The following is a 27,436-nucleotide window of genomic DNA, read 5'->3' as shown; positions in this document are numbered from 1 at the left end:
ATTTGGTTGAGACCACAGAATTAATCCTCTTTTATTTAATTAGACCAATAAACAATATATTTTGAACTACTAATTTTTCTAGAGAAAATACAACAATTATTTTCTCAAAAATAAATTTCTATACTTTATGTATTTTGTTATCACAACCATATAATTTCTTCTAACTTAATTTGAACTTTAAACTTTTAGAAGCCTTAAATTTTAGCTGGCAAGTTAAATACTTAGCATTTCTTAGATTAGTAACCCTTTACATTTTAAAAAATATATTTCAAAAATACAAGATATATTTAATTAATAGATTCAATTCTGTCCTCTAGATTTTTCTTACGAAGCAAACTCAGATTAATATTTCAGTATTTTGTTATTTCAAAATACCTAGACATTTAATAAGTTTTTATCATTTAATTCAGCAAACTCCAAAGTTTTAAGTTGCCAGAGGCTCCAGAAAACCATGTTTCTGGATGGCAAAGCAGGTTTGGCCTAGCCTGATCTATTTAAATGTAAATTGCCACATTTGTCCTGCTTGGTTGCTGCCACAGGAAATAAGACCAGCCTTTTTCTCTGTTAAAGAATGAAGCTAGTTTCCCCCTGGGCTACTTGGACCCCTAGTATTAACATATTATTACTGAAAAGCTTTACTACAAATCCTTTATTTTCATTACATTTATTTATCTATATTTAAACAATTTGGGATTTTAAAGCTAATTATTATTATCCATGGTATTTACTTTGTTAAATTCTGTAACAGAGATAATTTACTGAGTTTTTAGCAGCCTTAATGTTAACTTTGGAATGCCGTCCATTATTATTTAAAAACTACCCTTTATTATGGAAACACTAATCTTGTTGCCCAAACTCAGCCTGTATTCTTTCTTTTCTCTTTGGGTCATTTCCACCATCTTTCTTTTGAGAAAAAACAGCTTTGGGTTTTATTCTGTAGCATTCGTAAAGAGATTTAAACTTAGCTCAAAACCTTGTCCAACATCGGACAGAGTGCTCTTTTGTTTTAAGCTAGCTTTCTCTCTCTACAAGTACAGAAATCCCAGATGCATTCCTAAATTCTGTAAAACTTTTAAAAGACAAACCGGGAAAAAACATGGCAGAGATGAGAGTTTTCTGAGCACACTCGGGAGTGGGCATCCATTTTATAGGATCACCACGTGTCTCGCAACCCCCACATCCTGTTTGTTTTGGGAAAATTTAGCAACTGACCTGGCCTCGTTTCTTTTCTTATTAAATTAAAGGCATGTTTAATAGATAACAATAAACACATTAAACCAAATAAGATGATAGATCCTGAATATTTTCCTATTCCGCTCTCCATGGCATTGACTAGCTTTAAAGTTATTTTTGCTAAAATGTGCTTGTCCAAACATGTCCTACGGTAATTTTTAAACAAAACATTAGAGAGTCTCTCAGCGAGAGAGCTGACAGCTTTAATCTCTCTAGCTGCCCAGCCTTTCAATACTAGAGGCAGATTCGGCAACAGGGCTTTTTTTCTTATTACAGACATTTGATCCCAAATACGAATTAGGCATTTTGCATCTTGAACAAGAACCCACATAGTTAAATATGACAACAGCACTCTTTTTCCTTGAGCCTGATTTAAAAGAGTACCTTTCTACATTTTAATTTCTTTATTCTTGAGCATGGAAGCTAAAAATTTACAATGATATATTTGCCTTTAAACCTAATTCTTCCCCATTATAGTCTGGCTAGAAAAAGACATTCTCACCCAGTCTGGATTCGCAACTTTCAGAGCTGGTGCAGGCTTTGTGCACAGTGAATCACCCCACTGAATTTACCAGTGACCCCCTCACCTATTACTGGTGATCCCCACCTATTTCGTGGAAAACTTCTTTTCTTCACTCAGGTGAATAATCTTCTTCTCCAGATGTCCTTGTCTCTGGCACCATTAATGCCAGGGTGTTTCCTGGCATCTAGAAGGGTTCAGGAATCTGGAAAAGGGGCTGTACATAAATGGATTAAGAGACTAGACACAAAATATAAATTTGGAAGACATTTTGGAGGACCAGATGAAAACTTAGTTCTAGTGACTAAACTCCCTGAATCTCCACACCCAGGAATTTTTATTCACACATTTTGCCCTCTAGCAAAGCAGATATACATATCAAAGGTAAAGTCTGATAAACAATCAAAAGATTATCAGGTTGGGGGAACTGCCTTCAGCTGTTCCAGCAGCAGGCAATAATATATGCAGATTTTCAGCTGTCCATCATCCTTCTGATGAACTTCTCACATTTATTATGCTAACTACTGGAATTTGCTTCCAGCAAAAAAGAATGAACAATGTGAACATATCTCATGGAAATAAAGTCAAATAAAAGATGCCCAATGCAAAAGAGTATGTATGATATTATTCCATTTATATGAAATTTAATAACAAGCAAAACTATGATGCTAGACAGCAGAGTAATTAGTAGGAACCCTTGAGGCTTGTGGGGACAGGGGTAATGACTTTGAGAAACCTGGAAGGAGCCTTCTGGAGTCCTGGAATGGTCTAAATCTTATTTGGGCAGTAGTAACACAGGTATAACACAAATATAAAAATCATGCTATAAACTTATAAATACTTTACTATATATAAGTAATATCCTAATTTTAAAATATTTTAATACAGCTATAAACCAGGTTGCCAATGCAATTAACTCAACTGGAATGACCTAATCCACCCTATTGCAAGTGCTCAGGAAAGGACACCTATATCAGAACTTAATCACCTGCCTGGCCGCAAACCGCCTTTCTGTCGAAGACACATCCAGTGCCAGTGAAGATGGGAAAATGGCACATGCCAGCATTTAACAATGCAGTGCATGGGCTTAGTGTCAGGGGATAGTTTGTGTTGAGTTGAATTGGACTCTCTTTTATACCTCCCTTCCCACCCCCATGCCAAGGATTAGTCACAATCCAAACCCTTAATAGCTTATGCCTTGTGTATAATGTCACATGATTATAGGCGTCTTCTCAGATTGATTGCTGATAACTCGAAAAGGTTGGCTCTGGGAATCCTAAATACTCACAGACAGGGAGAGCAGGCATGTTGTGAGGGCTTCAGTAGAAGGGAGGAACGAAGGCTGCAACCCCCAGAATGGCCCTTTGGCCTCCCTCCTCTCAGTGTATGCCCTGTTGTCCAGGCAGAACCAGAAGATGAGAGGTAAAACCTTTCCCTTGATTGAGAAACCTCTGTTTTGATCAGGGTTCAAAAATAAGAGATGAGAGAAGGTGTACTGCAGTGGCTCTCCAACTTTAAATGCACCACAGCCACCTGGGGGCCCTGATGCTAGACCCCATCCCAGAGTTTCCAATTCAACCAGCCTGAACCTACATATCTGACCAGCTACCAGGATGCTGATGCTGCTGGTCCAAAGACCACACTGGTGTAAGGGAAGAATTTGGAATCAGATCATCAAAGTTTAAGTGCTGAACTCTACATAAATAGCCTATGAACTTGAGCAAGCAACTTAATCTCTCTGAGCCTATTTCCTCATCTGTACAAGAAAGGTAATATGTGTCCTGCTTGCCTTATAGGATTGGCATTCATATTATGAGTTCATTTGTGGGGTTTATTATTGAAGTATAATTGACTTACAAAATTATGTTAGTTTCAGGTGTACAACATAGTGATTTGATATTTATATACATTACAAAGTGATCACCACACAAAGTTATGATTGTCGCCGAAACCGGTTTGGCTCAGTGGATGGAGCATCGGTCTGCGGACTGAAGGGTCCCAGGTTCAATTCCGGTCAAGGGCATGTACCTTGGTTGCGGGCACATCCCCGGTGGGGCGTGTGCAGGAGGCAGCTGATCGATGTTTCTCTCTCGTCGATGTTTCTAGCTCTCTATCCCTCTCTCTTCCTCTCTGTAAAAAATCAATAAAATATATTTAAAAAAAAAAAAAAAAAAAAAGTTATGATTGTCACCATACAAACTTATTACAGTAATAGAGGCCCGGTGGATGGATTCGTGCACTGGTGGGGTCCCTCTGAGTGGCCTGCGGGCATCGGGCCGAAACCTGCAGTCCAATGCCACCTGCCACTCCTGCCTGCCACTCCTGCTCATCCCGGCCCCGCTGCAGTCTCTGGGCTGTGGTGGCCAGCTGTGAGTCCTGCATCTGGCACCTGTCAGTCAGCTGAGTGGCATTCCCACTGTGGGAGTGCACTGACCACCAGGGGGACAGCTCTTGCATTGAGCATCTGCCCCCTGGTGGTCAGTGCACATCATAGCTTAGGCTTTTATATAGAGAGACTAGAGGTCCAGTGCACAAAATTTGTGCACTAGGCCTGGCCAGCGATCAGGGCCAATTGGGGTGTTCCAGCTGCTGGCTGGGGGCTTCCTTAGTTCTGTGATTCCCCCTGGTGGTCAGTGCATGTCATAGCAAGCAATTGAACTCCCTGTCTCCCAGTGGAATTCCCAAGGGGACAATTTGCATATTACGCATATATATATATATATATATATATATATATATATATATATATATATATATATATATATATATATATATATATAGACTAGAGGCCCCTCGGCAGGGGGGGGGGGCGGGAGGGGGTCCCTCGGCCTGGCCTGCAAGATCAGGCCGAAACTGGCTTTCTGACACCTTCCGAGGGGGTTCCAGATTGTGAGAGGGTGCAGGCTAAGGGACCTCACCAGTGCACAATTGGGGCTGGGGAGGGATGCAGGAGGTTGGCCAGCTGGAGAAGGACTGCGGGAAGGCTCCAGGGCGTGTCCGGCCGGTCTTGCTCAGTCCCGATTGGCTGGACCCCAGCAGCAAGCTCACCTACCGATCAGAGCATCTTCCCCCTGGTGGTCCGTGCACATCATAGCGAGCAGTTGAGTGGCCTTAGCATATCATTAGCATATTACTCTTTGATTGGTTGAACGGCCAACTGGACGACCAGACACTTAGGATATTAGGTTTTTATTATATAGAATTATTGACTATGTTATGTATTCATTTGTGTTTTAAAACCATCAATTATTAAATGGGTGTTCTTCACTTATTTGTGCCAGGGACTCTCTTGGAAGTTAATGGGTACCTTCTCAGAATATTGTTTTTAAATCCATAAAATAAGATACAGAAAAATACAAAGGAAACCAATAATTATCAGCATATTTTTCAAAAACAAATTTGCAATATAGTAGCATGTGCTTCTTTAACATTAAAATAAGAGATCTCTTAGAGGGATTAATAATCATAGTAATTATTATATATAGTGATGACTGTTTGTTTGTTTGTGGAACCAAAGTTTATTGGGAGAAGCCAGTCCTGGAAAAGGTGCAGCTAGGATTTCAGGAGTAGGCATGTCCAGAGCTTCCTCTCCATGTTACAATCGAGAGTAGTTTAGTATCCAAGCTAATTAAAGTCTAATAGTCCCTGTGTGGAGGCCCACATGGCCATAAGCCCATGGGCACAGGGGATGTGCTCCCTCACAATAGGTGCCCGTTGTGCGCTATGCCGGGGGAGAAGCGAAGGGAGCACGCACTTTTTTGTATATGTGTTTACCTCACTGCCTTGTGACTGGTTATCTGCACTCTGTCTGTCTTAGCAATATTCATACATTTTAAAATGTATGCCTCTCACACACACCCTTCCTTCCCACTCCAGTTGGGGTGTCTTAGTAACTCCACCTAGCTGGGTTCCTGGTTTCACTTCCTCCCCCCATGGTCCACCCCTATCTCCCTAACTTTTTCTGTCTCATTCCCCTCTCTGATTTGGAGATCACAACTGCTGTTGGGATTGGGGGTGACAACTGCTCTGGCTACTTCCAACTGAGGAGGAACATGGCAAAGGGTGTTGGGGCTCCATCAGAGGCAGACAATCTAATGAACCACGGAAGATGGGAAGATGTTATTCAGAATTCCATTTCCATGACCATCTGTAGTTTGATGGATTCTAGGTGAGAGAGGATGAAAAGAGTTGGACAATTGAGTATACAAGGGCTAAACAATAATGCTAAAAACAGGTAGTAAACCCTGGATTTGGGCCTAAATTTTAGGAGACTGAGAATGTGATATTCGTCCCCTTAACTACATAGTCTGTTTAAGAATACCTTGTGTTCTCATATGTATTTTAAAAGGGTTGTTGACATATATATAGTAGGAAGGGCCATTCTATGATCAATTACCATGTGAACCAGTGAATTTAGTGACCTTTGTATATTTTGGTCTGCAGGTGGTTGAATTGACATAAATCCTGAACTAATGCCTGACCAAACAAATGCTCTCTCCAAAGCCCTGGGTAAAACAGTCCAATCTGATCATAAGCATTTGCTGAGAAGTATTTGTCTCCAAACTGCTAGGTTGTATAGCTTCTCTGGTGATGAGAGTGTCTGACTCAAAAAAAGCATTACATTCTTCCATGATAAATTAAAGGTTTATGTCCATCCCTGAAAAACATCTATGTGCTTGTTAGGGTTATCTAAAAACTTTCCTAAAGTTATCTTAATTTATCTTAAGTCTTGTATGGAAGATGATACCTGGACTCGGGTGGGTCCAAACTCTCCCCCTGCCACTGCCTGGAGAGGACAAATGGTAGTCGGGGAGCCTGGGTGGCTGAGTTCCCCTTGAGGCTTGGCGGGACTAGTCCTTCTGGGGGTCCTAGATAAGGTGAACAAGATGGCTCAGGTGTATTTGGTGGGCCATTAGGCTCTGTCACCCCCTTAGGGGTTTCTGGATTTCTGGTATTGAATTGGGTCAATGCTGTTAAGAGCAATGGTTTAATTTTGTATTGTTGATACAATTTTTTATTGTTTCTTAAAGCAAAGAAAGCCTGAATACATGAAATCTCCAACCTATATGCAATGAGTTTTTAAACAATTTTTCAAAATATTTGTAAATCTTAATGTCATATGAATACATATGTGATTTCTATTGGTGATAAAAGTCACAGTACTACTAGTACTATTATGGTCTGTTGCCTACATTTATTATAGAAGGAATGCTAAGATAAAGATGTAATTGACAGACCCTTCCAAGGTGGTAGTATGAAGTGAATACTTGTGTTCCATTTCCAGCTTCACTAGCATATTCTGAGACTCAGCTGGGTTTGTGCCCATGTGTGGGCTTTTGTTGAAGCTCATAGACTAGACAGAAAATGGCAGGGCTGCAGACCTCAGCTGGCATTGTGGCGGTGGCCGGTGATGTCAGATCCCTTCGCTTTTGACTTTGTTGTGCTGTGCTACTTCCCAAATAACTTCTAAGACCTGCTGAAAGATTGAGAAGCTTGGAATTTACTAGTACTTCCAAAGGAAGAAACGACATCCAGATCACAGTGACCTGCTTGCTCTAAGGAAGTCACCTTCTTTATTTGATTGTGGAAGCCAGTGATTGGGTCATCAACAATGGACATTAAGCTTATGGGGTAAAATGTATGAGAAGCAGGGCTTAGGTTATACACGATTCCTCTAGGCTCTTGGATAAGGGCATTGCTGGTGCAGATAGTTTAAGCCAAATATATATGCCAGGCATTGACAACTAAAACTAGAATAAAACCCAAATGTCAAACAGAAGTGATTTCCTCACATTGACACAGCTGTGAGGTTGACTTTCAAACAGGCTTTGTCAAAGCCTGACCTTTAGTGAACACACCCACTAGCAAGAGTCATGAGTTACCTGCACCTCTTTGTAGGGTATTGTTGGACACCATTTATAGCCCTGTGACTGCTTAGAGGCACATAAACTGTAGGTACAGCTGTTTTCAATATGTCTGACCAGGTTGCAGTTCTTTGAGAGCTGTTTCAGAAGCTAACCCCTGGGCATATGGAATCAGGACTGTGTTTGCTAAAAATCTGGTATGGCTTTTATATGCTTTGCTGTTATATGGGTAAGGACTCATCTAAACCTTAGAGGGATGTATGAGTAACAGTAGTAGACGATAAAAGGATTCAGGGTCCCATGTTTTATTTGCTGGGAGGCCCTTGAAGCTCTCTCCTATGAAGTATTTCAAATGGTTCTTTACTGGAACTTTTTGTTTCCAGAAAATAACCTCTTCTACAATATTTTCATTAACAGCAATAAAATCTTAGCCAGAACTTACCTCAGTTCTGAGCTTTTGATACTCTGAATGGGATTTTAAGGAGAAGCTGTAAAAAATTGAAAATACATATATCCCTCAGGGTATGTCTGCTTGTACGGTGCTTTTTATATTAATTACAAAATCGTAAGCCTTTAAAAAAGTAATATAAGCATATGGTAAAGCAAATTTAAATAGTAGTAAAAAGATAGAAAATGAGAAATAATGGCTCCCTTCTCATCTCACATCCCAACCTAAACCCCAGTTTCTGTCCTCAAATGTTAACAGTTTTATGACTTTCTCTAAAAAGTATTGTGCATGTGCCTGCATGTGTTATGTATATGCTTTTATATAAAGTATACACAAATGAGATCATACCAAACACACTGCTTTGCATTTTTGTCTCCTTCAAAAATTATCGTGGAGTTCTTGCCATACCCCCACACACAGACCTATCTCATTGTTTTTAGGGCCCACTGCATGGACATCCACTATGACAATTTACTTAAGCAATCCTCTATTGATGAATATTCATGTTGTTTTAGTTTTTCTACATTTAAAAAAATCTTCAGAGAATATCTTGTTACAAATACTTTCGTATATTTAGAGAAGGGTATTACTCAAGTAGTTTCCTAGAAGTACAATTCCTGGGTACTTTATGTATAGGTACATAAAGTTTTAACAATATAACCACTACCCTCCAATATGATTGAATCAGTTTATATCCCCACCAACAATGTTATGGGTGCTTGCTTCATATACCTGTCAATTCTGGCAGCATTAAATCTTTTAAAACATTTGCCAATATAGTGGATCAAGAATATACCATTGTGGTTTTGATTTGCATTCCTTAAATTATAAGCAAAGTAGAGCATCTTTTAATTTACTTATGGAATATTTGTACTTGGTTTTCTGTGAATTGCCTATTTATCATTTCTTGCCTATCTTTTTTTTGATGTTGCCTTTTTCTACTTTTGTGTTCAGCAAATAGCAAGTTCCTACTACCTGGTGAGCACTGTGCTGGGACTAGAGCTCTAATGGCGAGGAAGCACCCCTGCCTTTGCCCTTTTGCAGCTTAGGGTGTACTGGGAGACAGACATTATTAGAGCAAGTGAGAGAAGAGACAGGCTTGGACTGGGGGTGGGAGAAGACTGCTGAGGAGCTGACAGCCAGAGAACAAATAGGAGAAAGACAAACACCATATGATTTCACTTATATGTGGAATCTAATGAACAAAATAAACAAACAAAATAGAAACAGGCTCATAGATACAGAGGGAAGGAGGGTTGGAGGGATGGGTAAAAAATGTGAAGGGATTAAGCAACAACAACAAAAAAAAACACCAAAAAAACTCATAGACACAGACAATAGTATTGTGATTACCAGAGGGAAGGGGGGTGAGGGGAGGTAGGAAAGGGTAAAGGGGGGATAAATGGTGATGGAAGGAGACTTGTCTTGGAGTGGTGAAAACACAATACAATATTATAAATGATGTATTATAGAATTGTATACCTGAAACTTATATAATTTTATTAACCAATGTCACCCCAGCAAGTTCAATTTAAAATAAAATAAAGGGAAAAAAAGAACAAATGGGACTGGAGGCTCAGGGCAGTATGTCTGGAAGAAGGCACAGCCTTTTGGAGGAAACATGATGTGTTAGATGAGCTAAAAGAAGGCCAGCGAGCAGAGCACAGAGATGACAGTGATGCAAGATGAGGTTGGACCACATCACCTCCGGCCCTGGCCTCATTAACGATTGGAGTTTTTCTAGAGAAAGAGAAAGCCATTGAAGGATTTTAAGCTGTAGTTGGTGACCAAATCTGAATTCTTAAAAGATCACTCTTGCTGAAAAGAAGGGAAACAGAAAGACTAAGCTGAAGGTTTTTGAGTTAGTGCAAATAAGCCCTGATAGTAGCTTGGCATTTGATTATGGTGATGGACAAGAAGAGAAGCAGATGGGTTCAAGAAATATGGAGGAGGACAAATAAATTTTGATGATGGATGGATAGAGGTGATAAGGAAGGGAGGAAGTGTCCGGGATGATTCCTGGGTTTCTAATTACATGGTGGTATCATTTACTAAAACAAGAAACACTGGTAGATTTAGGGATGAGTTCAGTCTTAGACAACACATCTGAGTGAAGCTGTCAAGTAGGCAATTAGATACAAAAGTCTGGGAGCAGAGGAAAAGTCTGGATTGGAAACATAAATTTGAAAGTCACTGCACACAGTAATTAAAGCCATGGACATGGGTACAATGGCCCATGAATCCCTGAAGAATGTTAATACTTAATAGCCCAGTAGAGAAAGATGAAATAGAAAGGAAAAACAGAAGCCTGAGAGCAGGTGGAAAGCAAGCCAAGTGTGGTGTCCCAGAAACCAGGGAAAGAGTGTTTCAAATAGGATGGAGTGGTCAATAGTGCCAAATGTTGCTGAGATGTCTAGTAAGAGGCGGCCTGAAAAGTTCCCATTGGATTTAGCAACATGACGGTCTTGGTGACATTAATATGAATTGTTTCATTAGAATAATGGGAGCAGAGGTCAAACAGGAAGTGATTGAGGAATGAATGGGAAATGAGGACATGGAAACACTGTATGGCCAACTCTCGAGAAGTCTGTTTTTTGATAGAAAACAGCCCAAACCTGTTCTTCCTCAATGTCTATTCTTGACCCTTCTTTGCCACTCAATAAGCTGAATTGATTGTATAATTCAATGTTCCACAGCTGTGGTCTCTCAGTAGCCATAGCAACCAGTGGCAGAGTCTAGAGAGGAGGCTGCTTGGAAATTAGAGGTTCTTTCATCCCTTGGAGCAGCCTCCATTACAGAATCACTACTGAAACCAAGGTTAAGAAACAAAGAGTCCTGTCCTAGCCAGTTTGGGTCAGTGGATAGTGTTGGCCTGCAGAATGCAGGGTTCCAGGTTTGATTCTAGTCAAGGTCACATGCCCAGGTTGCCAGCTCAATCCCCAGTGGGGGATGTGCAGGAGACAGCCAGTCAATGAGTCGCTCTCATCATTGATATTTCTATCTCTCTCTCCCTCTCCCTTCCTCTCTGAAAGCAATAAAAATATATCTTTAAAAAAAAAAACAGAATCAAAAAGTCCTTATGTTTTAGATACACCTACTGAAAAACATAAGGAAAAATGGAGTCTGGGGTTTGCAAAGTGAAGTAAGATAAGCCATGAATTGGTCATTATTGAAGTTAGGCAGTGGGTACCTGGATGTTTATTATATTGTTCTCAATACTGGTACTTACATTTGCATATACATTTTCCACCATGCGTTGTAAAACATTACATTTAGGAACTCTGTAAGATAGAAGTTCAAAGAGCCCAGGACCCACTGTTTACATGGCACTTACAAAGGATCTCCTTTAGTCTGCCGTTGGCTTGTGGGCTTCAAGGTGCCACATGTCTAAGGAAGCAAGTCTGCTCTCATGTGCTGTCCCTTCTTCTCTCATTAACCCTGACTCCTGTTTCTTTCCTCTCTTCCTTTATTACCTCCCTGGTGAGTGTGGACTTCAAATCACAGTTCCATCACTTACCATCTCCGTAAACTTGAACAAGGTCCCTCTGGTCTGTGAACCAAGTCTCTGAAAGATCAGGTTACTCATCTGCTTAGCAATGTTTCAACGATTAATTTTGACAATGTATGAGGAGGTATATAACATAGCTCACAGAATTCAGGGAGGTAATAGAAATAAATGAAGTTGACCTGGTAGGAGAAAATCTTGCGAAACTGCTTGGCCTTTCTTTAGCTTTGCCACTTTTAGGAGACATACAAGTAGAAAAATTATATGAAAAATTCATTCCATAAGAAACATTGCAATGCAAGCATGATCACAAATTAAGTACATAATTCATATCCTATCTAATAAAAGAGAAACATACAAATTGACCATACCTCTGCTACACCCACAAGCCATGCCCACCAGCCAATCAGGAGCAAGTATGCAAATTAACCAAACAAAGATGGCAGCAGCCACAGAGCTGGAGCAAGCAGGAGGCTTGGGTTGACCCTGGTGATGGAGGAAGCCAAGCTTCCCCTGCCCTGGCCTGCCCTGGTCTCCGCTCAAGGCTACAAAGTTTCAATTATAGAAGATAAATAAAGCCCAACAAAGATGGCCACGGCCATGGAGCTGGAGCAAGCAGGAGGCTTGGGTTGCCCCCGGTGGGTGATGGAGGAAGCCAAGCTTTCCCCGCCCTGGCCTGCTCTGGCCTCCGTTCAAGGCTACAAAGTTTCAATTATAGAAGATAAATAAATCCCAGATACCTGCTGCCAGCCTATGCTTGGGTTGCCAGGGGGTGTGGCCAGCCTACAAACCACCACAGGCCCCTCTCCCAGGCCACCCCATGCCCCAAGAGAACCCCACCCTGATCCGGGACACCCTTCAGGGTAAACCAGCCAGCCCCCACCCGTGCACCAGGCCTCTATCCTATCTAATAAAAGAGTAATATGCAAATTGACCATCACTCCAACACACAAGATGGCTGCCCCCATGTGGTCAAAGATGGCTGCCCCCATGTGGACACAAGATGGCTGCCACAAGATGGCCAGCAGCAAAGGGCAGTTGGGAGGGACCAGGCCTGCAAGGGAGGGCAGTTGGGGGCAATCAAGCCTGCAGGGAAGGGAAGTTGGGGGAGCCCCAGGCCTACAGGGGAGAGCAGTTGGGGGCAACCAGGCCAGCAGGGAAGGGCAGTTAGGGGTAACCAGGCTGGCAAGGAAGGGCAGTTAGAGGCAAACAGACTGGTATGGGAGCAGTTAGGCATCAATCAGGCTGGCAGGGGAGTGGTTAGGGGGTGATCAAGTTGGCAGGCAGAAGCAGTTAGGGGCAATCAGGAAGGCAGGCAGATGAGCAGTTGGGAGCCAGCAGTCCTGGATTGTGAGAGGGATGTCCGACTGCCCATTTAGGATCGGGCCTAAACGGGCAATCGGACATCCCTCGAGGGGTCCCAGATTGGAGAGGGTGCAGGCTGGGCTGAGGGACACACACCCCCATGCATGAATTTCATGCACCGGGCCTCTAGTTCATTAACAAATGGGAAATAAACTGAGACTTCGCCTTAGTGGTGGGGATTAGGGCCAACCAGAGCATGCAGGCTCCATCAAAAAGGGGCAGTCCTCCATAGGTCTGATTGCTGCCTCAAGGGAATGGAGCCAATGTTAACATGTCTTCTTATTTTACAAGACAAGGTAATACTCTAAATTTTTCATGTGAAATCTCCCAATTATTAAATTTAAGTTAAATTATATTTAAAAAATAATAATACAAAGGCCAAATTAAGCCCATCTGCAGGCCAAAATCTGCTACTGAGCTGCCAATGTGCAACCTCTCACCTCGATAATGGGATATAATAATTTCCCCTCACCTAACCACTCTCGCCCTTCATTTCTATGGTGGAAGAGATCGAAGTGGGTTGAAGAGGTGATGAAGCCCAAAGGGATGTGATCTAGACACCTCATCCTGCCCCAAGGCCTAGATCAGTGCCTGGCACATAGTGGATCCTGATGAAAAACTTAATGAAGCAATAAGTCAGTAATGGGCTGCCAGTTCAATTTCTTGTGCATACCCTGGGCTTACCTGAGAAACTGTGTCATTTCTCTCGACAGCCTTGCGAAGTCGTTCTGGCCGCTCCATCATCAACGGGAACTGGGCAATTGACCGGCCCGGAAAATATGAGGGTGGAGGGACGATGTTCACCTACAAGCGTCCAAATGAGATTTCGAGCACTGCTGGAGAGTCCTTTCTGGCTGAAGGTCCCACTAACGAGATCTTGGATGTTTATGTGAGTTTGTATGTTTCTGTTCTTGGGATTGTTTATCTTGTTGCTTCTAAGGACCATACTTAGAACAAACAAACAACAAACCATTGCCCATGCTCAGTATGACCATCTGAGCAGAGTCCCCGGAGGTGCCCTTACATCTTGGCCTTCATCTTCACCATTCACCCTGAATGTGCCCAGCTCACAGAAATCTTAAACTCTACCAGATGCTTAGAGCCCTCAGAGTTTATTGACCCAGTAAAACCAATTTTACTTGTTGAACCAAATCAGAGGCAAAACATATCCTTTATTTCATGAGCATTGGATCTCCTCCAGGCACTTTCCTCCTAATGCTAATTTGGCATGTTTTCTTTTTATGGCAAAAGAAAGCAAATGCCTAAATCAAGACAAGACCGCTCACAGTTCCCAGCCCTCTTCAAATTCTGTTAAAGCAGATGAAGACAGGAGAACTCCAGAGTGATCCAGACGACCCAAAAAAGCGCAAAGTAGCAATACAGAGTATACTAGGCATTCCCTGCTTCACAGGGAACCTCAACTTACTTAACAAGAAAATCAATTATTAAGACACAAGTTAAAAATGGTCCTTGTTTTTGAAAGAAACATTAGAATCCAGTCTTCTTTAAAACATCAGGAAATAAAAGGTGACAGAAATAAAAGCTTGAAATTGGGTTTTATGATAGAAAGAATGAGCTTGCTTATAGATATGCATTCTCTTACAACCTCCAAAACCAGTACATGATGTGTGCTTTGTTAAGGTTTTATATATATTACTTCTCCAAATATAAATTTACATGTTTGTTCCTCTCAGGCCTAGTAGCTCATGGCCTGGAAACGATAAAGAAAGCCTTGTTATAGTTATTTTTTTATATTCTTTTACACTGTCTGATGGGTTGTTGGACTCTGGGTAGGTTTAGAATGGCATCAGGGATAAAAAGCCAGATTGTTAAAGGACCACTGTGGGTGGTCTAGGATGTGGTAGCCAACAATAATTTTCTAAATGGGACAAGGTTTGTACTGGCAGAACGCTCACACAGCTCAAGAGGCATGGAAGAGGGAGAGAGAATTTCCAGCCACAAACCAGTTGTCGAATTGTGTGAAAGGAGAAGTAAATGAGGGGATGAGGGTTAGACTGCAGGAACCTGAGGTCATAACCCTGTCTCTCAGGGCTCTGTGTGCACCACCATGGTTACTGAGTGTACGAAGTCCACCGGGTGATGTATAAAATGGAGGCCTCATTTCACATGCAGGGAAGACATAAGAGATAAAGGCATAAATGGACATAATAGACATGTTCAGGAACCAAACTGCTTGAAGCTTAAAAGACTTAAGAGATCATCTGTGATTCCAACTTCTCCTCCAGATGAAGAAATAAAAAACCGAGATTAAGGGACTTGATCTAGGTTACACAGCTGGTCAACAAGAGAGCCCCTGTATGAAGCAGTAGAGACAGAAATACCAGGATGTGGCAGTGTCTCCTTGCCTGACTCAATTTACTCAGTAAATCCTCGTTCCGCTGGTGAACTGAGCCCATCGCCCTGCTGCCCACCAGGAAAGCCATGGGCGTTTGTGCTCCAGAACCAATAGAGAGGAGTCTATTCTGCTGGGCCATGCTGATTTATCTTTTCTTTTGCCCCAGAGAAGTCTCATTGCTGACCTGCACAGCCCTATGCAGCTTCCGGCTTGCTGTTCTACTTTTGTCATCGGTCCTAAGAGAATAGGACCTAGGGACAGTTACTCCCATTATACCTGTTTTCCTGACCCCATCTCTCTGTTGTATGGAGCTTTCTATGGATGAGAAGGGGAGAAACCCAAGAGTCAAAGAAGAAGAGGCTGTGGGCAAGCCTTTCCTCACTGGCCAGGTAGAAAATGTGAGAGAACCTAAAATTGGATCCTGCTGGCTCTGCCAGCCGTGGGCCCTTTGCTCGGCTCTCCTGCCACCTAGTGTTCAAACAGGTTCTCTGTAGTGTCAACATGCATCTGCTTGGACACTCTGAGAGCACTAAGCAAAATCTAAACCCTGGTATAGGATGGTTGGGAGCCAACAAAAAGCTTCCTATTTGGAACTTATAAAATGTTCACTTTCAGCCTAGTTTTCTTTTGAGTTTTTCATTCTTCTAAAGCAAATAACAAAAAGCCACCTGGAAATAGCTTTAATAGCTATTAGTTTAATCTACCACAGGTTCACTAATATTATTAGATGTGAATCAACCCCCTCATTTATAGATCCTGTCACTTATTCCACTGAACCCAGCGGATGTGCGTGCCAGCCCAGTGACACTGACTTTTGTGTTGTCAGATGATACACCAGCAGCCTAACCCAGGAGTCCACTACGAGTATGTTATCATGGGGACTAATGCCATCAGCCCACAAGGGCCACCTCACAGGAGACCAGGTAAAATCCCTTGTTTTGCTGCCAAGCACTCAGGTCATTTATCTTTATTTATTTATTTTTATTTTTAATTTCAGTTCAAACTCATTTCCTTTTTATTAAAGTTCAAGTTACCATTACATGGGTTGGTACTCAGTAAAGGAAAACTTGTCCAAATAGGTATTTCTAGGTGATTGTTTACGCTCTAGTATTATCAGTAAATAGATACCTACTTGTCCAAATAGGTATTTCTAGGTGATTGTTCATCAGTATTTCTAGGTGATTGTTTACGCTCTAGTATTATCAGTAAATCCTTGGAGAGCCTATTGCTAGGGTTTATACTTTGTCAAGGTCCAGTAGCTCTGGAGTGAAGATTCCCAGTGCATTTAAAGTTGGTCTAAGTTCCTGGATGACATAAGGGTAGGTTTTCTTATGCAGTCCTGCTTTGTCCTTAACAACCTCTAGGATGCTAACCACACTAGCAAAGTCATTTAACCATCTGCAGGCCTGCAAAGCAGCATCAATGATTTGGGGTTCTGGAGCCAGATCATAGCCAACAAGTATGTTCATCCCTTTATGCAATTCCCAGACATCAATACCTGGCTTGTTGAAGTATGTCACCCAGTGAGCATCAAATTCCTCATCTGTCTCATGTGACCCATGGGAGTGTTAGCCAACTGATAGCCCGGGGATAGGACGGGAGCCGGGCAGGGTACAGGAGGGCTCAGTGGAGAGGGGCACCCAGCATGCCAAGACAGGGGAGTGCAGGCTAAGGCTGAAAGTTGGGGCATTTTCTTTTAAAGCCCCTTCCCTCTTCTTCTGTGCAGCTACCCTCTATCTCTAAATCAGCACAGAGAAAACCCAGGGACACATACTTCAGAGTCAGTGGCCCAGATGTCACCACTTATCTGAGCCTTTGCTGATTCAAAAAGAAGTGAACACCCTGGGTCTTTCTCTCCAGCTCCTCATTTTAAAATGCCTTATACTGGTTTCTTATTGTTGCCATAATAAATTGCCTCAAGCTTAGTGGCTCAAAACAACACAGATTTACTCCTTTACTGTTCTAACAGTCAGAAGGCCAACATGGGTTTGATGGGCCAAAATCAACGTATCGTTGCCATGTCCCCTCAGAGGCTGTGGGAGAGAGGGTTTCCTTGCCATTTTTCCAGAGGCCACTTGCTTTCCTTGGTTCATGGCCTCTTCCTCCATCCTCCAGGCCAGCTGAGTAGCCCTTCACATCTCTTTCTGGCTCTCACCCTCTGCTTCCATCATCACATCTTTTTCCCTGACACTCACCCTCCTGCCTCTTTCTTATAAGGACCCTTACTGGGGCCACCCAGATAACCCAGGATAATCTCTCCACCTCAAAATCTCAATCACATTTGCAAAGTCCCTTTTGCCATGTAAGGTGACCTATTTCAGGCTCCGGGGATTAGGGCACAGACATCTTCTGAGGGCCACTGGTCTTTTTGCCAGTGCCTTTCTATTAGCCCCCTTTTGCTTCTGTAGTACTGCGTTGACCTATCAGAAAAGAATACTGAATCCACACCTAGCAACCTGCCTCTTCCCTGGGGCTCTGCTGATGGACAGGGCAGGCAGCTTTTGTTTAGGAATGGCATACACTTGGGCTCTGCAGATGTTTCCTTCCTGAGTGCTGATGGAGCCCACCACCTGAATGGAGACTGTCTTTTCCATCTTTCAAACAGAAAGGTCTGCAGAAATATTAATGATGATAGTTGCTCACACGCACCGGGTCCTTGCTGTGTGCTGGACGCTGCTGATCCCTTCACATAAATTAACTCACCCAGTTTTCACCATAGTGCTCAGAGGAACGTACTGTTATCAGCCTCGTTTTAACAGTAAGGAACTGAAAGCTTAGGGAGATTAGGTTCTTACCCAGATCCCCCAGTGACTTCAGGCCAGCCTGTGTGACTAGCCCTGTGCTTGTTATACTGCCTAGAGGCAACCTGGTCCAACGCCTGTCCTACAGAGTGAGGGGACAGGTGCGAGGCCTGGCACATCCATTCTTCTCTGGGCTGCCGATCAGATAATAAGGTTACCTGATTGTCACTGGCCACTGGGAGACAACAGCCTGGCGTGTGTCAGACACATAGGGTACATGTGTTGTTCAAACTCCAAGTTAGCGTACCCAATCCGACAGATTTTTTAAATCATTTCCAGGAGCAATACACAGTCTGAGAATCAAGTCCAGGTGGCAAACTATTAATGCTGACTTTAAGGGCAATTGGACAGACTACTTGAAATCATATAGGATATTGATGATTGACAACAAGTCTAATGGGTTTCACCTAACAGGTAGCATGGAGTTCTGGGATCAATTGCCTGGGGCAGGGCAGGCCCAGAAGGGGTCATTTGTAAAAAGTTGGTGAGGAAGGGCATTCTGTACCAGGCTTCATCCTCCATATCAACTGAGTCAGGAGGACAGAGCCTGAATCCAACTCTGCCACTTTCCTGCTGTGTATCCTCAGGCAAGTCAGTAACTTCTCTGAACACATTTCCTGTCTAAAAACAGAGGGAAAAACTACACTCAAAGGTTTGATTTTGAGGGGGGCAGCAAGAAGGGGACTTAATAAACTAGGCATCAATCCTAGTGCCCAGTACATACAAAGTACTCAAAAGTGCTTTTTGCTGATAACATCTTGGACAGTCTCATTTATATCAATATGCCTGGTTTTGACTCTGTTATTTTTAATTTGCATGTCGTATTTTAAACCACGAAGTATTGTAAGCCAACTAGATAAGAATGTATTGGTGAAGAGGCAAAGAAAGCTCTATGTTTTAACTTGATTTAACAGTAACTGTAGAATTTGCCTCCTTATTTTGTAATAAACTAATATGTGCTTGGATAAATGTTGCCAAATTGCTGTCCAAAATTTGCATCTTATTTGCAGACTCCTTTACAGTGTATGAGAATGTGTTTCCAGGAACCTTCAGCAAGGAGTGTAGGGATTAAGGGTTTCCAAGGTCTCTAATCTTTATTGTTAGGCAAATAGATTTGTTGTTCTTGTTTTCACATGTAGTTCTTTAATTACGAGTGAAGTTGAGCACTTTTATCTGACTTTTGTCTGCTTGTATTTCTTTTTGGGTAAATTGTCTCTCCCTGGCCCTTGCCTACATTTCCCACTTGGATGTTCATCTTTTTTCTTATTTGTTTTAAATAATGTTTTAAATGTTAAAGAAATTTGTGTCTGCTTATTTTAAATATATGTGCTATGAATTAGAAATGATCTCATGCTGCCTGATTTCAAATGTTGAAGCAGTTTCCTCTTTACGACTCACCCCCAAACTGAACTTCCTTCTGTGTGCGCTCTGGCCTCTCCCAGGGAACCCCTTCCAGGGCCAGCTGCTCCCAGAGGGGAGGCGTCAAGAGGCAGGAGAAGAGAAGGAACGGACTGAGGAGAAGGAAGGCTTGCATGGTGGGGCACCAGAAATATTCACCTCAGAATCTGCACAGACCTTCTCAGCCAGGCGTCCAGATAGATTTTCTTCCCACTGGCCAGGCAATTTGGTTCTACCAGCACCACAGCCCCCACGACGAAGCCGAGATCACAACTGGAAGCAGCTTGGGACCACGGAATGCTCCACGACCTGTGGGAAAGGTGAGCGCCCAGGAGACAGTTGTGTGTGTGTGGGGGGGGGGGGGGGGGAGGAGTGAGGAGGGGAGCGGTAGGGACAGGAGCCGGGCCCTGCGATGGCTCACTAGTGTGAGGTTGTGTGGGGGGTCCCCAAGATCACCCTCAGGTTGGACTTATGAGACAGAAAAGCTGCTGTGCTCGTGTTTACAACTTATTACAATGAAAAAATATAGGTTAGAATTGGCAAAGGGAGACAGAAAGCTAGAGATAATTACACATCGAGGCCAAAACCATTTTAGCGAGGACCTGTCCATGACACAATAGAGGTAAGCAGTATGAAAGTTAATTGACACAGGAACCCAAGATCAAAATGTATTTTTACTGAAATAGCCTGCCATTTAGGTTATGGTGTGATGCCTGTTGCAGGAACCGGATACACTCAGAACCAGGTGGAAACAAGGGAAAGTTATAAAAAGGATAAAAATGGTTGTCATGTGGTTTTACATCGAGGGTGGCATGTGTAGATTCTCCTCCATTTCATGTCTTTAAAGATAGCCTGGCCCAGCCCGCCCAGGAGGGTGAGATGCAGCCCTCTCTGGAGACGGTCAGACATTGCTTTGTGGACATAACAGATGAGGACAAAAGCATGTGCCATTAGCCAGCTCACCCTCATGCTGCTCACACAGCCTGCTTACTTATTCATCCAGGAGGCCATTCAGCAGGTCTCCTCTGTTCTGTACCAGACGTGATGGCAGGACCCTGTATACAAAGGTCCTGCTTATCTTGCCTCCCTCGACACCACTCCAGTCTTCATGGTTCACACTGAAATAAAAATCTACCACCCTTACTGTTCTCTGGTATCTTGCGGGCACTCTCCTGCTTGCACTTCACCATCTAGCTCAGACATCACCTCCTCTGTGAAGCCTGCCTGATTCTGTAAGGCAGAGGTGGGCACTTCTTCTCTGGACCTCATGGCAATTTGGGACACAGTTCTTTTTGTCCCAGCTCTGCTTGGCCTGGCTGTCTCCATGAGTGTACACTTTGCAACCTCTGCAGCTGGTATCAGGCTTGCATGGTGGGGCAGTAGGTACTCCTCAAGTGCTTCTTGAATGAATGGCAATATATATATACTAGAGGCCCGGTGCACGAAATTCGTGCACAGAGGGGGTGGTGTCCCTCATCCCAGCCTGCACCCTCTCCAATCTGGGACCCCTCGAGGGATGTCTGACTGCCCGTTTAGGCCCTATCCCACTGGGCCTGTCCTAAACGGGCAGTCGGACATCCCTCTCACAATCCAGGACTGCTGGCTCCCAACTGCTCGCCTGCCTGCCTTCCTGATTGCCCCTAACCTCTTCTGCCTGCCAGCCTGATCACCCCCTAACCACTCCCATGCCAGCCTGATAACTGCTCCCCTGCCAGCCTGTTTGCCCCCAACTTCCCTCCTCTGCTGACCTAGTCACCCCTAACTGCCATCCCCTACAGGGTTGATTGCCTCCAACTGCCCTCCCTTTCAGGCCTGGTGCCTCCCAACTGCCCTCCCCTGCTGGCCATCTAGTGGTGGCCATCTTGTGTCCACATGAGGGCAGGATCTTTGACCACATGGGGGCAGCCATATTGTGTGTTGGATTGATGGTCAATCTGCATATTACTCTTTTATTAGATAGGAGGATAGAGGCCTGGTACAGGGGTGGGGGCCAGCTGGATTGCCCTGAAGGGTGTCCTGGATCAGGGTGGGGTTCCCTTGGGGTGTCTGCCTGGGCTAGGGGCCTGTGGTGGTTTGCAGGCCAGCCACGCCCCTGGTGACCCAAGTAGAGGCCTTGGTATCTGGAATTTATTTTCCTTCTACAATTGAAACTTTGTAGCCTGGAGCGGAGCCAAGCCTCCTGCTGGATCCTGTTTCTGCTTGGATTTGTTTACCTTCTATAATTGAAACTTTGTATCCTTGAGTGGAGGCCTGGGCCCGCCAGAGTGTGTGGAAAGCTTGGCTTCTTCTGTTGCTGGGGAAACCCAATAGTAGCCATCTTGGCTGGGGTTAATTTGCATACTCGCCCTGATTGACTGGTGGGCATGGCTTGGCTGGTGAGCGTGGTTTGTGTAGCAGAGTGATGGTTAATTTGCATATTACCCTTTTATTAGAGAGGATTAGAGGCCTGGGTGCATGAATTTGTGCATGGATGGGTCCGACCAGACTGGCGAGGGGGAGGGGACATGGGTGGTTGGCCGGCCTGCCTGCTGGTCAAACTCCTGGTCGAGGGGACAATTTGCATATTAGCCTTTTATTATATAGGATATACACTGATATACACTGATATCCTATATAATAAAAGGCTAATATGCACTGATATACACTGATATCCTATATAATAAAAGGCTAATATGCACTGATATACACTGATATCCTATATAATAAAAGGCTAATATGCACTGATATACACTGATATCCTATATAATAAAAGGCTAATATGCAAATTGTCCCCTCGACCAGGAGTTCGACCAGTAGGCAGGCCGGCCAACCGCCCATGTCCCCTCCCCCTCGCCAGTGTGGCCGGACCCATCCATGCACAAATTCATGCACCAAGCCTCTAATACACACACACACACACACACACACACACACACACACAAACACACACACACACTAATAAAAGAGAAACATGCAAATTGACCATCACTCCGCTACGCCCACCAGCCAATCAGAGTGAGTATGCAAATTAACCCAACAAAGATGGCAGCCTCCACGGAGCTGGAGTGAACAGGAGGCTTGGGTTGCCCCGGCGATGGAGGAAGCCAAGCTTCCCGCCACCCTGACCTGCCCTGGCCTCAGCTCAAGGCTACAAAGTTTCAATTATAGAAGATAAATAAATCCCAGATACCTGCTTCCTGGCCTATGCTTGGGTCACTGGGGGACAGGCCTGGCCTGAAAACCACCACAGGCCCCTTGCCCAGGCTGCCCCAAGTCCCAAGGGAACCTCCACCCTGATCCGGGACACCCTTCAGGGCAAACCAGCCAGCCCCCACCCGTGCACCAGGCCTCTATCCTATCTAATAAAAGAGTAATATGCAAATTGACCATCACTCCAACACACAAGATGGCTGCCCCCATGTGGACACAAGATGGCTGCCACAAGATGGCCAGCAGTGGAGGGCAGTTGGGAGGGACCAGGTCTGCAAGGGAGGGCAGTTGTGGGCAATCAGGCCAGTAGGGGAGGGCAGTTGGGAGGGACCAGGCCTGCAAGGGAAGGCAGTTGGGGGCGATCAGGCCAGTAGGGAAGGGAAATTGGGGGTGGGGGGGACCCAGGCAGAGCAGTTGCGGGGGGGAGCAGGCCTGCAGGGGAGAGCAGTTGGGGGGAGGGGACCAGGCCTGCAGGAGAGGGAAGTTAAGGGTGACCAGACCTACAGGGGAGGGCAGTTGGGGGCAACCAGGTCTGCAGGGGAGAGAAGTTTGGGGGGACCCAGGCCTGCAGGGGAGGGCAGTTGGGGGGGACCAGGCCTGCAGGGGAGGGCAGTTAGGGGTGACCAGGCTGGCAGGGGAGGGAAGTTGGGGGCAAACAGGCTGGCAGGGGAAGAGTTAGGCATCAATCAAGCTGGCAGGGGAGTGGTTAGGGGGTGATCAGGCTGGCAGGCAGAAGCGGTTAGGGGCAATCAGGAAGGCAGGCAGGCGAGCAGTTGGGAGCCAGCAGTCCTGGATTGTGAGAGGGATGTCCGACTGCCTGTTTAGGCCCAATCTTTATTGGGCCTAAACGGGCAGTCGGACATCCCTCGAGGGGTCCCAGATTGGAGAGGGTGCAGGCTGGGCTGAGGGACACCCCCCTCCGTGCATGAATTTTGTGCACCAGGCCTCTAATATATAAATATGTACACACACACACACACACACACACTGAGTGGCCAGATTATTATGCATTCAGAGATCATAATAATCTGGCCACTCAGTATATATATTATATCCTATCTAATAATAGACAAATATGCAAATTGACCATACCTCCGACACACCCACAAGCCACGCCCACCATCCAATCAGAGCGAGTATGCAAATCAACCCAAACCAAGATGGCTACAGCCACAGAGAGCAAGGTTTCCTAGGTAACAGAGGAAGCCAAGCTTTCCGCCTGCCCTTGCCAGGCCTAAGCCTCCACTCAAGCTACAAAGTTTCAATTATAGAAGGTAAACAAATTCAAACAAATGGCGGCAGAATGGAGCTTGAGAGAGCAGGCCAGGGTTGCCGCCGGCAACAGGGGAAGCAAAGCTTTCCACACACCCTGGCCAGGACCACCCGCTTAAGGCAACAAAGTTTCAATTATAACCCCAACACAAATGGCTACCAGCCTCGGAGGGAGCCCCAGGCTTGGCTCTGCTCCAGGCTACAAAGTTTCAATTGTAGAAGGAAAATAAATTCCAGATACCAGGGCCTCTGCTTGCGTTGCCAGGGGGCGTGGCCTGCCTGCAAACCACCACAGGCCCCTCACTCAGGCTGCCCCACACCCCAAGGGAACCCCACCCTGATCCGAGACACCCTTCAGGGCAAACCAGCTGGCCCCCACCCCTGTACCAGGCCTCTATCCTATCTAATAAAAGAGTAACTATGCAGATTGATCATCACTGCAACACACAATATAGCTGCCCCCATGTGGTCAAAGATCCTGCCCCCATGTGGACACAAGATGGCCAGGCAGGAGAGGGCAGTTGGGAGGCACCCGGCCTGCAAGGGAGGGAAGTTGAGAAGGACCAGGCCTGCAAGGGAAGGCAGTTGGTGGTGATCAACCCTGCAGGAGAGGGCAGTTAGGGGTAACCAGGCCAGCAGAGGAGGGAAGTTGGGGGCAAACAGGCTGGCATGGGAGTGGTTAGGGGGTGATCAGGCTGGCAGGCAGAAGTGGTTAGGAGCAATCAGGAAGGCAGGCAGGCAAGCAGTTGGGAGCCAGCAATCCTGGATTGTGAGAGGGATGTCCGACTGCCCGTTTAATGGGCAGTCGAACATGCCTCGAGGGGTCCCATATTGGAGAGGGTACAGGCTGGGCTAAGGGACACCCCCCTCCATGCACGAATTTCGTGCACCGGGCCTCTAATATATATATATATGTATGTATATCAGCTGTTAAAAAAGATATAAGGGTAGCATTTACATCTTCATTATGTCCTGGATATACAAATCTGTTATTGCCTTTGTCCATGTTCTATCAGTAACATAAAGAATGTGGATTTATGTATTCAAAACTGAAGAATCTCTCTTTAGATTTCCATATTATTTTTATTCATGTTCTGAGATAGTCTTTCTCCTTTGCATCGTGGGGACACACATCACACACTTCACCTGTGCAATCAGTGCCTAAAATGACATGCTCATCCTCTTCTTTATCCTGATAAACTGCACTAATTCTCAGGCCCAAGAGCTACTGAAGAAGTGTCTTGGAAATAGAAGAAAAACAGATGTCTTATTCCTCTAACACTCCCTTCTTGCCTTCCCCTAGCCCCCCTTTTTCTCCCGTGTGACAAATGGCAGTAGCCCATGGATGGCCCTCCTTTGCTCCCTTGAAGGTTTGCTCCCAGACATCGAAAGTATCAGTCAAAGGTGAAGGGCAGGTGAGGCACTGTGAATGTACCAAACGCTTAGCTCATCTCACAGACATCAGCAGTAGTGACAAGAGTGTCTTGACAAGAAAGTCTGAGTCTGCCAGTGCTGTCCAGCTCTTTTCTGGACAACCCAAGTCCATTCCCCTTGTGACCTCATCATTTGTCCCCACACTGACCCTCTCCCAAACTCTTCTCCAGTGCTTCACACATTTCTATGCCTGTCACATTAAAATTTCCCTTTCTGTAAATGTCAGAGGAATGACATCATCATCGCAGAAGGGGCCCTGTCACGAGCATTCAGGTGTGGCCTGTACTCCATCCAGTCATTGCTAAGACTTCTATCTGGTCAAACTCTTGGCCTGATTGGTTGGTACCTGGAGTTCCACGCTGGAGTTATTTATTTTCTTCTTGCTCCTTATTTTATCCATCTCTCCATAATGCCTTACTGACCTCTGCCTGTGGTACAGTGCCCTGTCCAACTTAACATACTTCTGTTTTGATCAGTACATCCAACATACAACCCAACCAAACTGATCCCAGGTTCTTCCTGCTGCCTGAAGCCCAGCCAGCACCTGACTTCACCACCCTATTCCCGCTTGAATGGCATGCTGGAACAGTGAAGAGATGGCCAGGTTTCTCCCTTTCTGCAGAGATCAAAGTTGGCCCAAAGAAAGAAACCATCACGGTCACTGGAGTCAATAATTATAGATCTGATATTTTCTCAACAACAGAGAAAGAGGGAGAGCCTCTGACTTTATTTCCTCAGCTAAACGTTGGAGCTGGACCGTGGACAATTTATTTATTTATTTATTTATTTATGTATTTATTTTGTAAAGGTGGTGAGAGGGTGGGGGAGGGCAGGCAGAGGCCATGTGCAAACAGCCCAAGCAGGACCCCTCTTTGCAAGACACAGAGCATTCCTATGGTAGTCCATATCCTTTTCCCTAGATCTACTAAATGTCCCTCTCACTTGAATGCCAAGTGGTTGGGATAGTTACTATTTCCAACCCACAAACTTTAAGTAGAAAAGTTAAACCCATGTGGTCTGAAGGGAAAGGGATAAGCTAAAAAATAGACTTTTACTTGATTCCTTAATAGCTGAGTCCCAAATGGATACCCTTAAAGCCATGCACTGAATACACTCACCTTTTAACTGAGAACAACGTGCTTAATGTTTGTTGACTTTAATTGAAGATCCTTCTTAAATGGAAGCAGATATATCGCTGGACCAAACTTAATTCCACAAAAGTTTTTGCTTCCTATTAATTTTACAATCAGTACTGCTTTTTGCTCAGCTAATAACTATGCTTAATTGGAATGTTATTTTAAATAATGGCCTCAAGTTATAGCTACATTGTGAATTTTTACTGCCAGAGTACTTTAAGCAACTGTGTGTTTCAGATTCAAAACTATCTTACAAACTGTCCAGTTTCTTACAAAACTATCTTCTGGCTCAGTGTCATATAACACCAGCTTAAAGAGGCATTGAACCACTGCTCATGGCTGATGAAATATTGAGACACATATTAAAAATTATTCCTCTAACTACAATTAAAATTGTAGCAAGCTGGAAGCTCAGAAACTATAAATGCCTGGCCAATCAGCAACAGAGCTGAGACAGAGCTGTAGAATAACCATAGTGCTCTGCGGGGCAGGAACTGTGTGGTGGTCTAGCCGGGGGGAGCGGGGGGCAGCTCTTTGTGAGGACGCGTCTTACACTTCCTGCAGTTGGGGTGCAGGTTCAGCTGGTCATATTTCTCACTTTGTTTTTTGTCTTTTGTTGTTTTTATTTATTTATTTATTTATTTTTACATATGTGTCCTTATTCCCCCATTACCCCCCACCCCCATTTATGCTCCCACCCCCCTGTTGTCTGTGTCCATTGATTAGGCTCATATGCATGCACACAAGTCCCTTGGTTGATCTCTCCCCCTTACTCCCCCCGGCCCCCACCTTCCCTGAGGTTTGACGTTCTGATCGACGTTTCTCAGTCTATGGGTCTGTTCTTGTTCATCAGTCTATGCCGTTCATTAAATTCCACAAATGAGTGTAAAGTTTCCTTCGTGGTACTTCAGTGCT

At 44.5% G+C, this 27,436-nt stretch overlaps 1 protein-coding gene across 2 annotated transcripts in view; it reads left to right on the top strand.

Annotated features, from left to right (window-relative positions):
* THSD4 (thrombospondin type 1 domain containing 4) overlaps window positions 1-27,436 on the top strand; it is a 764,623-nt gene that overhangs the window by 688,270 nt on the left and 48,917 nt on the right. For both annotated transcript variants that reach the window (XM_054725222.1, XM_054725230.1), the window contains 3 exons: window positions 13,649-13,824; window positions 16,118-16,214; window positions 19,535-19,810. In XM_054725222.1, the coding sequence (XP_054581197.1) occupies window positions 13,649-13,824; window positions 16,118-16,214; window positions 19,535-19,810 (549 nt within the window). The remainder of the gene's footprint in view (window positions 1-13,648; window positions 13,825-16,117; window positions 16,215-19,534; window positions 19,811-27,436) is intronic.

Source organism: Eptesicus fuscus, chromosome 2 (assembly GCF_027574615.1).
Source record: "Eptesicus fuscus isolate TK198812 chromosome 2, DD_ASM_mEF_20220401, whole genome shotgun sequence".
Taxonomy (NCBI): domain Eukaryota; kingdom Metazoa; phylum Chordata; class Mammalia; order Chiroptera; family Vespertilionidae; genus Eptesicus; species Eptesicus fuscus.
This window is presented reverse-complemented; position numbering and strand designations above follow the sequence as displayed.